Source organism: Cervus canadensis, chromosome 18 (assembly GCF_019320065.1).
Source record: "Cervus canadensis isolate Bull #8, Minnesota chromosome 18, ASM1932006v1, whole genome shotgun sequence".
In the NCBI taxonomy this organism is placed as follows: domain Eukaryota; kingdom Metazoa; phylum Chordata; class Mammalia; order Artiodactyla; family Cervidae; genus Cervus; species Cervus canadensis.
Genome location: NC_057403.1, coordinates 39345993 through 39361207, shown reverse-complemented (window position 1 = coordinate 39361207; position 15215 = coordinate 39345993). Strand labels below are relative to the sequence as shown.

The window sequence follows — 15215 nt, the reverse complement described above, 5'->3', positions numbered from 1 at the left end:
GACTTGGACCCCCAAAGAGTTTTCATTTCTGTGGGTTTTACTTCACTATTTTCCACAGTAAGAATTTTTTTAGTTGAAAACTATTTTGAGAACTATGGCATATTAATATAACATGTAAATAAAAAATTTAAGTATGTCCCCCCCAAAAAACTTTATTATTATATAGTGTCAATGTTTTACATTCTGCTGGATTCTCATTTCTGCCCTTTTGTTCAGTCTGTCCCAGTATGGTATTTCATTCATGTAGCCCTCTGGAAACCTTCACTGTAAACTAGTAACAAAGTGAGTGGAAAAAAAAGCAAATGTTTCATTATGAAAATAGTTTTGACCTCACAGTCCCTCTATAAGGGGCTTACCTTGGGGATAACCCACCAAGGGTTCCCAGTCTCTACTTTGAAACTAGCATCCTCTTAACTGGATTTGGGTGTCTTTGTCTGCTTGGTATTACTCACAATGAGCTTCAACACTGCCTTGGAGACTACCCTCTTTTTTTGCTGTTGGGCTCTGGATGCAGTGGTATTCACCTGTGTTAAATCTTGATTTTTAAGCTGTCTCAGACAACACCCCCCCCCACCTCCCCGAACAAATATGCAAGTAGTATATACTTAAAATTAGCCTCTCAAGGATCCATAGCGAAGTTAAAAAGCCAAGACAAGCAGGACTGTATAGTTGGTCACCACATACTTGGGTCTCTATTACAATCAATACAGAACACCAAAAGATGTTGTTCAAGCAAGGGAGATACAACCTACACCAGAAATTATAATGTGAACATTTTGCAAAGCAGGTAGGGGGGAGTCCTATTCATTAATCTTTCTTTACACATGGAATATGTAACACACTGCCTGGCAAAGAGGCACCAATAATGCTGGAATAAAAAGGCTAGCAAAACAAGTGAGCCTATCTTTAAAAGAGAGGCTAGTAAAAAGAATGTTTATTTTCACACTAAAAAAACAACAACAACAGAACACTCATATATACTGAAATATTAACTGATGTGGTAAGGATTCTGGATGGTCCCCCAACCCCCGTATGCCTTCTGTGTTTTCTGCATTGAGCAGATACTACTGAATTAAAATAATCAGCCAGACCTATAATCGTATTGACAGAACACTCTATTGTGGCTTAAAGTATTTTTAGGACCAGACTATGACCAAACACACAGAAAACCTGACTGAGAACTGGCTGGCTCCACTCACCTTCAGTGTCCAAATCCACAGCCAGGTTCTGGAAGATGTCCATGTGAGCCGAGTGCGTGATGGTGCTCATCGAAGGTGTGCTGCCCTTGTTGTGGATGTGTGCAATGGCCTGAGTCCCTACATAGAGCACCAGTGCATTAATGAGCTGGAGGTTGTAGCGATTACCAGGCTCATTGGATACCTAGGTGAACAAAACAGAAGGCTCCTGACTTACTTGCACCGATAGTGATTTAAGCATTGATTTAGACACCAACAGTTCTAAGAATCCTTTTTATGACTTTCAGAGAAAAGCTGAACTGTTCCCAATATTCTCTGTGACTTAAATTTTAGAAATTTGCCTTGATTTTGTATGGTTATGATAGTGTGTCAATAATAGAGGTATGATTTCCCTTGGGAAACCAAAGCTTTAACAGTTATCAGCATAAAAATAAACTTTATAAAGTCAAAATATGCATTATCTCACTTATTTAAAAAAAAAAAAAAGAACAGGGAAAAAGATGTGGTTTCTTGGTATGGGAAGACTGGAAAAATAATACAGCCTCAATCATTTTCTAACAGCAAACTGAATCAGAATCCATTTATGTCGAAGAGTCTTGAAGTATGGGAGTGATTATCAGCAACCTAGTCTTACAGAAAACCAGTCCATTCCCTGGCTGCCTCTTCCAAGATTATGCTATTGATGTATAGGATAAATATATGTACTTATGCTAAAATGTATAATATAATCTCATCCATTAAAAATGACAATGTGCTTTAAAACCTTTAAAGCAGGTTGAAATGAGACCATGCATAGGACTAACTATGCATATCAAGTACTTTCTATGAAAGACACAACCAAGTTTCAGTCAAACCAATTAACCTGTAGGTTGCTGCGCAGATCAGACAGGAAAGTGACGGGTGATCGAGTTTTAAGATAGGAATCCAGATCCTTTTTGAATTGAGGTGGCATCACTCCAGTAAAATTGGTGAGAATCCGGGGAGCAATGTTAATTTCACTCAACATATCCACCTGCCACAAACAAATACAAGAATCACAATCAGAAGCATTTGTAGGGCCTTAATAGCAAACTGCCTCTATGCTAGAAAGTTGTTTAAATACAGCAATTTACAATGTGTTAATTTCTGCTACACAGCAAAGTGTTATTAATTAGAAGGAATAGATTACTCAAAGGTACCTATATACAAAATGATAGTAATTTCTCATTCTATACTATTTTATCCTTCTTAAAATAAGGCATAATAGGTATCTTTTGTAGAAGTCTAGTTTAAAATACAGAATGAGATTCTTTGCTTACCAAGAGCCCTAGTCTTTGAAAAGATGCCCCCAGCAAAGTTAAGACATCATATTCTCTACTTGAAAAAAAAATCCACATGACAGAAGAAGAGAGTAAAAAACAAAAATTACAGTAGCCATGTAAGGGTGGTATGATCTTAATACAGTCCCTTCTCACTTTTGACAGTTTAAACAAAATGCAAGTACACACCTATGAAATATGGCATTACTAGTGTCTATTCTGCAATGCTGCGCCACTGGGGCCACCCAACAAATGACTGGCCCAATACCTAGGTTGAGGTTCTGTAAATACAGCTATATTTAATATCAAGATTGAAAACAGCAACTAGACAAATACTGTGAACCAATATCCAGCAGCAGTCTCATACTTTATCAGGTTTAATAACATAACTGCTTCCCCCCAAAGAGCATCGTTATCTTACTGGTAACTTGTAGGTATGTGTGTGCTGGGGGTAGCATATACCTCTCTTAGCAGAGAAAGGACTAAAATATTAACATACAACTTTCTTTTCCTTAAACTATTTAGAACTTTACCTTCAGATTAGGAGTGAATGGGTCTGGGAGCCTCATGTTTCTTGGGAAGGCACTCAGGATCAGATTTCTTAGCTGGATACAATTAGGTGGGATCACGTCACAGAATCCATAATGGTAATCACAAAGGAACTCGGGAAAATCATGCAAAAGAACCAGCAGCACCCTTAAAGTGCCCTATTTTTCAAAAACAAGAAAAACATTGGCTGTTTCCACATTAAGTAAGAAAACAAGAGTAACACTTTTACTATTATAAATTTAACTGAAGGGAGGGAGAAAAGGCAAAACTAGGTACCCAGAGTTTATAAAAAATACAACTTACCAAAACCCAAACAAGAAAATCTGAATAGCCGTTTGTAATAAAGAAGTTAAATATCTGTTAAAACTCTTTCCTCAAAGCAGCTCTAGGGCTGGCTTTACTGCCGAATCCTTACAAATATTTAAGGAAAAATCAACACTATTCACAATCTTAATACAAAAAGATTTTTCCAACCCCTTCGATAAAAGTAGCATAACTTTGATCCCAAAATGACAAGAAAACCAAAAACAAACAAACAAAAATCCTAAACAGTAGAAATGGAAATCAGTGATATATCACAACTAAATGATCCACATATGAATGCAATGGCAGTTTAAGAATCTGAAAATTAATGGACTAATAACATTGACAAAAAAAACACATGACCTTGAGTTCAAGAAAGCATCAATACTCATTTTAATGATTTTTAAAACTATCCTCAAATTATGAATAAAAGGGCATTTCTTTAACCAGAAAATGGTACCTACAAAACTACAGATTTATAAAAACATTATACAATTTCACAAAAACATCATTATCTGGGAATAAGTCTATGGAAAGTAAAATTAAAGACCTACCAACTAAATGGAGATACACATGGGTTGAAAGGTTCGTGTTATTAAGGCATCTATTTTCTCCAAGTTGATCTACACATTCAGTGAAATCTCAATCTAAATCCCAGCAAGTTTTACAAGCAAAGCTAACTGCAAAGTTTTATGGGACTGCAAGTGACACAGAATAGCCGACATAGTGTTACAAGAGAGCAAAGTTGAAGAAGATTTTGCTCTACCTGATTACCTTTACAGTAAGTCTTACCATCAAGACCTTTTGATACTGGGCTAAGAACAGATCAACAGATGAACTAGAGAGATGCCCATACATAGTCAACTAGATCATACAGGTACTAAATCAACTGAACAAGAAATGAAGAACTTTAAAAATGTTGCTGAAAAGCCTGACATATCTATTAAGCTGGAGGGTATAAGGAAGGGGAGAAAATGACCATCATCATTCACAAATTATTAAGTTTGCTTTCTGAACGTAAATGTAAAAGCCAGAATGAATGGTTTTTTGGGTAGGGGGCGGGCATGTGTAGAACAGAATGAATTTAAGATTGGCAAAGATTTCTTACCCAAGACACAAAAAACAACGTACAATAAAAGAAGAAAACTGGTCAGTTTGATTACACTGAATTTAAAGCATCTATCTCTCAAAAAACACGTTACTTTTAAGGGAGTGGAAAGGCAAGCTACAGGAATAGGAGATGTCTGAATATATATATCATCAAACGGCTTACATCCAGAATACATAAGAATCCTTGTTAAAAAAGAAGAAAAACCCAGATAATCCCAAAGGGATATGAGCACAGGCTGGAAGAGGAACATCATCAAAGGCGGATACCCAACTGGCCAATCTACACACAAAAACCTTATTAAGAAATCAAGGAAATGCAAATTAAATCCACGATGAGATCCTTCTGCACAACTGCCAAAATGACTAAAATGAAAAGCAGACAATTTCAAGTATGGTAAGCATGGGGAGAAACAGTCTAATGCAATTCTGGAAGAGTTAACTGGTGCACACATTGATGTATGAACATCAAGCACTGGTTATATAAATATGTTCAATTTTTGCACTTTTCTGAATTTGTGTTACACTTTAAAAGCTTAATAAAACCAACATTAGGCCTCATATACTGCCAGTTGAAGTATTTTTCAAGTGTTTTAAACTACTTTGAGTGTTAGGTTTTAATTATTCTAATTTTACAACTTCAAATTAATTACCTTGTAGAGGATTTGCATAGGTTTGGTGAGTTCCACATTTCTAAGGAAAGGCGCTAAATATTTGAATAAATCAATCAGTAACTGTGCATACATAGGCCATCCCTGAAAGAAACATACATATGGGTCATAATTACACTCAGCTGCTGTCCTGCCACCAAAAAGGTTGCCCAAGCAGCTACGCTGTGACTTATTTTCTTCATAAACCTCTCTTAAAGACTGACTGGCATGAAAAAGAAGCAAAATAATGCAGATAATGGGAAATGATATTTGAAACAAACTGGCTCCAGAAATTCCAGGATATATGGGTCCTTCTGCCTGCACCAACATTTTAAATAGGGGAAGGATGTTTCAGACAGAACACAAAACACCCGGCCAACTAAGAAACACACATCTGTTTTCTTAATTTCTTCAAGTCCTGGATCTCAACTATTTATTTTTCCCACGTTCAAATAAAGAGTTTCCCACTCTTAGCAAATAACCTCATCCAATTTACAACATGAATCCTTTATTTTCACCCAAATTTGGCCTGTTTACCACATTCCAATTATACCAATTATGTGCACTTTGGGTAGACTTTATTCAGTATTGTTCCTCCTCCTGGAATGCACTTATTCACTGGATACCAAATCCATTTAAGGATTATTTCACTATTTTTTTTTTTTTAACGAAACACATAGTAGTCATATTTGTCTTCTGATCTGAAGGGCCAATCAAAGGTACTTCCTTAGACTCATCTGCCACTTAATCGCAAGATGAGAAACTTTCTCATATAACTGTGTTTATTCACAATTATACTAAAAACTTGTATCTCAAATTTTATCTTAATTCTTCAAATACAGTAGAGACCAGTGGTCCTCAATCCTGAGTGTATGAGTCTTTAGTATTTACAGTGAGAACGTGTAAAACTGGCAGGTTCCCGAGTTCCATTACTCAAGAGTTGTATGTAACTGTCTACAGAGGTGCTTTACGGTCTCAACATTTTTTGGAAAACCCCTTACAAGGCTGACATAAGGTGACTCAGAACAACTTGGAGAAGCCATACCCTAATCATTGAGGAATGGCTTTCAGGCAGAGGCGGTCAAGTACCCGTTATGCCTCTCCCCATGACTTGACTCTGTATTAAATGTAAGGACTCCCAACTAAGCCTGAAAGAAGTACAGTGATCACTGAATGACTAAGAGTGCTAGTAAGTCCCAGGTAGTTACAGTCTTCATCTGCAGCAGATAAACTGCGGCCACACCTTCTGCTGGGGCGTGTGTGCCAGCATTCTTGCAATAAATATCCGATGGGAGATCAGTTCAAGCCAAGCATACACAAAGCCAGGAGCTTTGGTAGGCCTCAAGATGTGGAATGTGTTGCTGAAAGAAGAAAACCTTAATCAGAAGCACAGTCCAATTTAACGTTTAAAAAAAAAAAAAAAAAGACAAGTAGACAACATGCAACCTACATTGTGAATCAACATGCTTCCAACCCACAGAGTTCTTCTCAAATTTTATGACACTAAAACAGCAATCCTTAACAATATTATTTTCAACAATAACTCACCAGAAAGCTGTAAGTGTCTGGAAATTAATGGTTTCCAACACATGCTCAGGTGCATTGAGTTCCAAGAGCAGCATGATAAAAATTCGATGGTAGGGAAGTTGCTGAAATTCACTTTGCCGAACATCATGATCCTGTAGGAGAACTCCCACTACTATACCGAGGACCTATAGAGCACATAGATTATACAGCGTGTAAATTCATGAAGATAGTTCATTTACCACTCTGTAGTCATGCTTCATACCTTTCATTCTTATGCCTCACATGGAAGTAAATATAAAATTATATACTGGAAGCCAAAGGGGCCACACACGGTGGTTTGATTTGCCCTGTAGTTTTGTATGTTTTCTCTGAATTTCCATAACCGTGGGCCAGACATGTACACGCTCCACAAATTTTTCTAAAGCTCTAAAAGTCAGCATGGTACATCATATTTTATCCTGTTTACACAACCAACCTAATTTTTCTGGTCTGACATAAAGCTTACAGGAGGCAAGTGATGTATACTTCTCTTGGCATTTAGGAGATGGGAGGTCAGATATGCTGTTAGGTTGCGGAAACGTTGCAGAACTATCCTGCACTCCACTTGATTTCACCACTGAAGAGCAGGGGACGTGAAACCCATTTGTAACTATCCAAGACCAAAGTCTATGTTCATTTTTGCACTCTCTTAACATTCAAATTACCAGGAATTCCACTGCAGAAATCAAAGAAAAACTGTTCCTTTTCAGAAAATCAAAGACAACTGCAATGTCACTCATGGTATCTGAGTTGTCAGTCTTATGTTATCAATGGAGGTGTCTAGCCATCCCATTCATCCCATACATAACTCTGTACATGGGGGCAAATCTTATACTACCTACATATCTTCTCCTGTAGTCACTACCAAACAGGAACGCACTGAAGATACCTTACATATTTTTGTTTTCAGGGAGGGTGTCTTTCAGTTAAGGCACCATACTCCTCTTCTAAAATTCGGTGATTATGTTTACTTATTATCTATGAATTTAATTTCTGGACAGAAAGGGAGATACTACAAAATGTTTTGAGGGCCCTGTAGGGTTGAGAACCACTGATGCAGACTTCAAGCGTGCAGAAGTCTCAGCCAAGAAAGGATCAGACCTTGTTCAGCAGGTTGATCTTTGTGACCGTGTTGGTGGCCTCCCCTGAGTGCTTTACTAGCAGTGCAATGAGGCGGACAAAGGCATCCAGGTTGTGGTAGCACTTGGCTCGGATCATGGTGGGGTTGGCAGCAGGGTTGTGCTGCTGCTCTGCCTGAGCTCGGTAACTGATCTCAACACACATTTCAGTACACAGACGGAAGAACCTTGTTATGAGGTCATCAGTCTTCAGGATTCCTTGCTGGTGCATCTACCAAGGGAACAAAAACATCAGAAGGCAGGATGAGATAACACACATGAATAAATGTTTAGTTTTCACGTTAAGAAGTATTCTCTCATTTAATCCTATTGTCACATTTCTAACCGTTACTTTGTCAAACAGTAGAACCCATGACAGAATTCCATCAATTCTGATGGAAAATGAGAAAGAAGATAATAACAGGGCAATCTTAAACAAGCAGTCCATCGTCAATAATCTCAAAAGTTAACTATGCAAGTTAAACCACCTTTTTAGTAACCCATTAAGTCATATTAAGACATTCTGGTCAATGTGTATTTCCCCCAAGTAAGATATTAAGTTACATATACTTTACTTCCTCACAAAATTTAAGATAATTTCTTCCATCTTTCTTCCATCTGACTTAACCAAAAACAACAAAATTTTTGAAAACTCCAACTAGCTGTACTAGGAAAATCAAATAATAATTTATACAAGAAGTAGGTACCAAATTAAAATGCTCACAGATCATACCCAGCTATTTTAATGTAAATTAAGATAAAGTGAAAAAGGTAAGTTTATTTAAAAGAAAGGATAAAGTACAAATTTTATGACATAATCTGGAAGTGAAGCAGAAGTTATTTGGCTAGTACAAAAAAAGAAAAAGAAGACAGTGTAAAAAACATTAAGGCTGCAGGGAGGTCAGTGCTTACTAAGCAATGAAACCAAGCCCAGAATGAACACTTGTTTTAAAAAGTTTCCAAGATAAAAAAAAAAAAAAAGTTTCCAAGATAATGGTCAAGCTAACTGTCCCTTGATAGGTAATTAACACAGCTGAACTGACGTTAATAATACCCTAGGCAAAACAGATGGCCTGCAAAGGGATTTCTGTACAATGAAATCTAAAAAACTAAGTGGGGAGAAGAAATGAGGACAGACTGCTATGATTAAGAGGGAGCATAAGAGGAAAAAGGAATTCTCAAAAAGATTCAAAAGCACAGAAAAATATAATACATCATCTTTTTCAAATGAAGAGAAGAAACAAGAGCAAATAAGCCAAGAGGAAGAGCTGAGACAGGTGCCACATCCATACCCATGAAATATCAATGATCACAAAAACCAATTGATTTGAAATTCCTCCATCCAAATTGGAAATCAAGCTCTAAGTATGCAGTAGCAGCTTTTCAATAGAGTATGTTTGATAATTCTTTGGATTCTTTTAAGGGAGAAACTTACTTATTATGATTTAACTAAAAAAAAATCAATCATGTTGAAAAGTAAATCCAGTTCCTAACAACATCTAAAATTCAAACCAGCTCTTCCATATTCATTTGTCATTCAAATGAAAGATAATTTGAATCTTTCTTTGGTGGCACACCTAAGCTTTGGTCTCAGTTTGAAGAAATACAATGGTCAAAATGCTGAAATAAGTATTTTAGGAGATAGCTAAGCTAACTAATTTAGAACTATAAAAAGCACTACCATTTAAATACTGAAGTTTTTCTGTTATATTTTCAACTTTCTATGTTTTTGTTTTTTTGGCTGTGTCTCGCAGCTTGCAGGATCTCAGTTCCCCAGCCAGGGACTGAACTCGAGTCACCAAAGTGAAAGCACCAAATCCAAACGACGAGACCAGCAGGGGCTCCTTGCTTTATTTTAAACGTGGGCTGTTACAGAACTTAACTTAGCCCATAACCTCATCACTGCTGATAATCAAGCTGGTAAAATTACTATATACATCTGGCAGTTTTATTGTTCATTAGCTGGTCCACTGTATTCTGTAGCTGTGACAACTGAAATCAGATAAGAAGTACTAAAGGGAGTAGGAAATGCTGACTTTACTGCTTAGTGACCAATGATGAGAAAATAAACAGTATCAATTTAACTGAGTAATGATGAAGACATTTTTGGTTTACATGAGTATGGAGGTAACTGACCACAGGTACATAATACTGAGCTTTAATAATGGAGGCATCACACCCTACTTATGTTGAATAAAAAGCACCTTTCTTTCCAAAAGCTCTACCTGTCCAACAAACGCAGAGAAAGCTTTGGTACTGTCACGACCAGCTGCTGCTGAATGGTAGAGATTCACCCATTCCCTCAGAAGATACTCTGCCTTCTCCCTCAGGCCTGGAGGATCATCATACTCTGAGGCTTGAGAGATCCCAGAATGCATCATAAAGTTAGGGCCTCCATGAGCACGATCAATCATTGCTTCATAGTTGGATCGCACTACTTCCATCAGTTGGGGCAATCTAGTACAATAAATCCAGAATGAAAATCAGTCTACTCATGGTTGTGATTTCAAAGACATACAGTTGGAAATTTGCTTATTTAATAGAAACCACAAGAGTGATGATCATTTACCATTCCCATAATTAAACAAAACTATCCTCGGTTTTCTTTGTATCTGTTTACCCATGAGGACAAAATGTGCAAATGACTGACTTCAGTTAAGTCACTTCTTGACCAAAAAACGCCCAATGAAATGGAGCTGATATCCGTGGTCAAAAAATTATTCACTGCATGCCCACTATGTGCCATGCTTTGCGTTACTTATCTTAATTCTCAACAGCTATTCAAGATATTATTTCCATTTTATATAAGAAAAAAGCTTAGGGAGGATAAGTCAACTTGTCTAAAATCAGATTTTAAGCAGCAGAGCCAGGCCTTCAACAGAGGACTCTGCCACCAAACCTAGTGCTGTATGTACTGGTCTGCAGCAAGAGGGCTTGGCAGCAGTTAGTTAAGCTTTCATATTTCAAGGGACAATATTAGGCCTCACCAAAGCTTACCATATGTTGTAGATAAAGCTGTTATGTAACAGGGAACGTTAGTAAGTCTACACACTCATTTCTAAAACTGCAGAATGCACAACCACCCCAAAACATTTCCTTCTCACCCTTCAGGAGCATTGCCTCTGGAGTGAGCATTAATCCTCATGAGGGTTTCAATGGTGTGGAACAGATCTGCCTCAGTAACATGGGCAACGCTCCTTTCATCCACCAGCAGTATTTTTACCAATTGCATAGCAAATGCCACAGCCATGTAGTTTAAACCATTCTCCATTGACTGGCAACACAGAAAGCACAATGTAAGAGGGACAGCACCGACAGCAGACACACCTCCCAGCCACCAGAGCCTCTTCTCCCGTCTGATTCCTTCCATACCTGGGCCAGGTGAAGATCATACTGCTGCATGTTGACCAGATGATTGCGGATTAGCAACTCCACTGCCTCCACGTTATATTTGTATTCATCCCGACACTCAATTAGGCACCTAGGAAAGTCAGTATTCCTTTATTCATAAGGGCTCACCCATACTGTGGATCAGGTGAAATAAAGGGCCCGCTTCATTCAATGTTAACTTATTCCAAATTAAGGATGCTTTGAGTACCAACTGAAAATCAGTTTATCAGTTTCCAAGATTTAAAATAACCAGTAATGAAGAACAGATAACCCAGTGTTAAAGTTTTGCTAAATCTCGAAAACAAAGCATTCCATTTAAGACATTATATATTTATAAGTATCACTTCTATAAAATCACTGAAACCAATTTATTCCCCAACAAGGTACTGGTTTTCTGTATGCATCATGGTCGACAGGTGGAAAAAGAATAACTCTCACTACTTAAAAATTAGAAATTCCGTATGTCTGAACTTCATAAACAGGGCCATGTGGCGTGTGAGAAGGCAGTTGAATAAATATTACTCCTCTAAGACAGGGACTGACCTTGTGATCTGTTTGTTACACCATGGAGACCCATATGCCCGGCCATCTTGAAGAGCTTTCAAGACCAAGAGGTGGCACTCTCTGTAGCGAAGGAGGAGGTCAGCGTCAGCACCACTGGTGGCATCCAGTAAGCCCTCTACAGCCTATCGAAGGGAAAAAAGCATTCTGGAAAATACAATACTCAGCCCAAAAATCAAAGTCAATACCAAACCTTGATACAAAGTACAATGAATGTATCTTCTAAGGCCTCAGTAAAGAATCTCTCCCCACACACCAAAACCCTTTCCACTTGCCTCACACACACCCTCTTCCAGTTCCTTCCAGTTTATACTTACTACATTCCTCACTGTCAGAAAAGGCTTCACTGTCCCTGCAGAGCCAAAACCCATTGTGGCCCCACACCCTGCCCCCCACAAGTACTTAGATCAACTGTCTCTCAAAACCTAAGGGAATATCTTTTAAAGTTTCTTAAATAATCGTAATTCCTGAAAATCTTACCTTTATGGGAAAAAAAGATTTCCCACTTTAAAATTTGTAACTATTTGTAACACTCTACTCTGGAGAAAATCACCTGCTTACTACAGAACAGAACCTGCTTTATATTAATTTTTTAAAATCTTAACCATAAAGTAGATAATGGTGCAGGTCACCAGATGTTTACAAACTTAGCATCTTCTAAAACAAACAGATTAAGAACACTAACCTTCTGGAGCAATCCAAGAGCAGCAATGGCATCTCGAGAGTTCCGTGATAATACTACAACCTCCAGAAGACTTCTGAGGGCCTGAGCTTGGGGGTTCATGGCCAAAGTTGGCGGGATAGCATGAAGATGCTGCTCCAGTTCTGTAATACACTTATCATAAATCTGAGCTACATCATCTGTTGCCCAAGCTTGCTGTTTTGGAGGAGGAAACAACCAAAAGGGTGGGGGGTGGGTGGGGGGGAGCAGAATTAAAAGACTTTTCACTGGCACAAGCAGCAATTTAAAATTGGGTATGTTTACTACCCTTAATTTCTTTTTCATCAAAAACATGGAAAGGCTCTTTCATTTCCCTTCCTGAACTATTTCATCTTGATGCTGTTAGGTGGGGCAGTGCAAAATAAGCACTAGGGGTGTGGGGTTTTACTTGATAGTGGAAAGCTTTGCAAACATCAACACAAACAAGTGATGAAAGAGGGCATGATAAACAATGAGACAGGCTGAGGGCAGCACCCCCTTGTAGCATCTAATAATCTCTTTGCAGCCTATGAAAGTAAGTAATTCAAACCATGGAAAATATAGTATTCAGTCCAACTGTTAAAACTCAGTAAGAGAACAAAAACACAGCATCATTTCTGTGATATTCTGTGATATTCCTATCAAACATGTACTACCTGAATCTATTCATGAGAACATATTGTACAAACCCAAATTAGGTCATTCCACTAAACCATGGGCCTGTAATCAAAGTGTCAAGGCCATGGAAGATGAGAAAAGGAGCTAGGCTAGATTGACTTGGGGGAAAAGTTTTAAATATGTCAGCTAAATGAAATGCGATTCTTTTTCTGGGGGGGTGGAGTGGGGGAACGCAGCTTGTGAGACCTTCGTTCCCTGACAGGAAACCAAACCCGGGCCCCACAGTGGCAGAGCAAAGTCCGATCCTACCACCAGGCCACTAGGGATTCTCTGACGTGTGTGACTCTGATTTAGATTCTTTTACTATAAAAAGACCATATTAGGACACTCTGTAAAACTTGAATGAGGTCTAAGGATTAGATGATATTAATGTATCGGTGTTAACTCCGATTTCAATGGTTTTACTATGGTCACATAGAATGTCTTTGTAGGAAACAGAGACTAAAGGATACAAGAGTGACTGGAACATCAAGGTCAGCACCTATGTTCAAATGGTTCAGAAGAAAATGTTTCCCCCTCACATTTTCAACTTTTATAACATTTCAAATTTTTAGAAAATCTTTTTACAAAGAACAGGGCAAACCATGAAGTCACCAAGTAAATTCCTTTAGTTATGCCAAATATGAAGGTTAAATCAACCTCGTGGATTAAAAAAAATTCCCGAATGCCATGCTGATGTGATACAAAGGGTAGCTACACTCCATAATGCAACAGCTGTGGGTAATTTTTTTTCCTTGTAGCTTAAGCTCCTGGGAACAAGTGACAGATTAACTGACAGAAACATTCAAATTAAACTGTAAATTCCTCAATTTAATCCAAGACAAGTACTTACCTTCATGGGCTGGGCTAAAAATCCTGTGGGCTGACTTAAATCATTTGTAGGCAAGAAGCCAGGCACATTGCGTGCAAACTCTTCATAAACAGCCAGCTGCTTTGGGTCCACACCACCAACCTCGGAAAAAGAAAACCTGTTTTAACAGGATCCTTAATTGCTTCACAATCAAGGGAAACCATTTTATCAAATTGGAAACTTTGCATGGGAAAGTTTGCACCAGGGTTTTGAGAAGGGACACAGACAGGAGGTAGTCTTTACAACATTTAACACAAGACTAAACAGGCATGCATGTGCACACACACAGTTCAGTGTTTTCTATTTTCCCTGAGACCTGTCAGAGTCACCCTCATTTATAAAGACTTTTTCCACTGGCAAATGCCTCAAGTAGGACCATGCGGCCAGTGCAATTCTCCAATGGAGCTGTAAAAATGGTAAGATTTCTCAACATTGTCTTCTCACCAACAAGCAACAAAAACTCAAGTATCAGAAGGGAAGACCAAGCTCAGAAACAAAAACTAGAAGGCATATGAACTTTTAACAGCAGCACTTCAACAACAGGGGGAGGGGATACATCTAAGCTATTTCTGTGTCTTCCCCACAGGCAGCCTTTAAGAGAAATAACATGCTTCCTCAGAAACAGAATTTAACCCCTATCCCAGCCCTTAGAAAGAAAACAGAGACAGGGCAGGGAGAGACAGGGCAGGGAAAGACAGAGCCCCAAGACTCACTTTCAGCCTGATTTGCTCGGGCATCCGCTCAGCTTGGTATGTTAACACAACAGGATCACAGTACCTTCGCCCTTCTTGCCTAGCATGTTTTCTCAGCTCAAATTCCTGCAAACAAAAAAAAATCACTGAGGTTCTTGTTATGAGGCACTTTCTTGAATGGAAAAACAAATACTTAAAAGGCAAATGCTAAACACTTACAGTTGCTAATCTCTTGTCCATCTCAGGGCCTGCTTTTTCTACTGCAGTCTTCTGAATAAAACAGCAAGCTAATTCACAATTGTCCTGAGCTAATTGAGCAGCTGCCTGATCCATCATTTCCCTTTGTTGTGGGCTTGCAGTCTATTGGGAGGAGAAGAGACAGAAAAAAATTTAAAGTTTTCTGTGGGTATACGAAACAGATAGATGGGATAATAGAAAATGCAATGTTTGGGCAAATTAATTTTAGAAGTTCCAACTCTACTTATGACTTATTAGCTGTGACCATGAAGTAATCTAACAATCATCTTCATCTATAAGATGATACACTACTCAACTGA

The 15215-nt window shown here is 38.3% G+C and overlaps 1 protein-coding gene across 6 annotated transcripts in view; it reads right to left on the bottom strand.

Moving 5' to 3' along the window:
• The window catches only part of CNOT1 (CCR4-NOT transcription complex subunit 1), an 82734-nt gene that overhangs the window by 2261 nt on the left and 65258 nt on the right, over window positions 1-15215 (bottom strand). For 3 of the 6 annotated variants that reach the window (XM_043437835.1, XM_043437837.1, XM_043437836.1), the window contains exons 32-46: window positions 14878-15018; window positions 14680-14784; window positions 13949-14068; window positions 12424-12615; window positions 11721-11863; window positions 11160-11268; window positions 10892-11061; window positions 9992-10244; window positions 7771-8019; window positions 6652-6815; window positions 6347-6464; window positions 5107-5208; window positions 3028-3201; window positions 2059-2208; window positions 1200-1380 (exon numbers count right to left, since the gene is read on the bottom strand). In XM_043437835.1, coding sequence (XP_043293770.1) covers window positions 1200-1380; window positions 2059-2208; window positions 3028-3201; window positions 5107-5208; window positions 6347-6464; window positions 6652-6815; window positions 7771-8019; window positions 9992-10244; window positions 10892-11061; window positions 11160-11268; window positions 11721-11863; window positions 12424-12615; window positions 13949-14068; window positions 14680-14784; window positions 14878-15018 — 2371 coding nt within the window. The remainder of the gene's footprint in view (window positions 1-1199; window positions 1381-2058; window positions 2209-3027; window positions 3202-5106; window positions 5209-6346; window positions 6465-6651; window positions 6816-7770; window positions 8020-9991; window positions 10245-10891; window positions 11062-11159; window positions 11269-11720; window positions 11864-12423; window positions 12616-13948; window positions 14069-14679; window positions 14785-14877; window positions 15019-15215) is intronic. The other 3 variants (XM_043437838.1, XM_043437840.1, XM_043437839.1) reach the window with 1 other exon arrangement.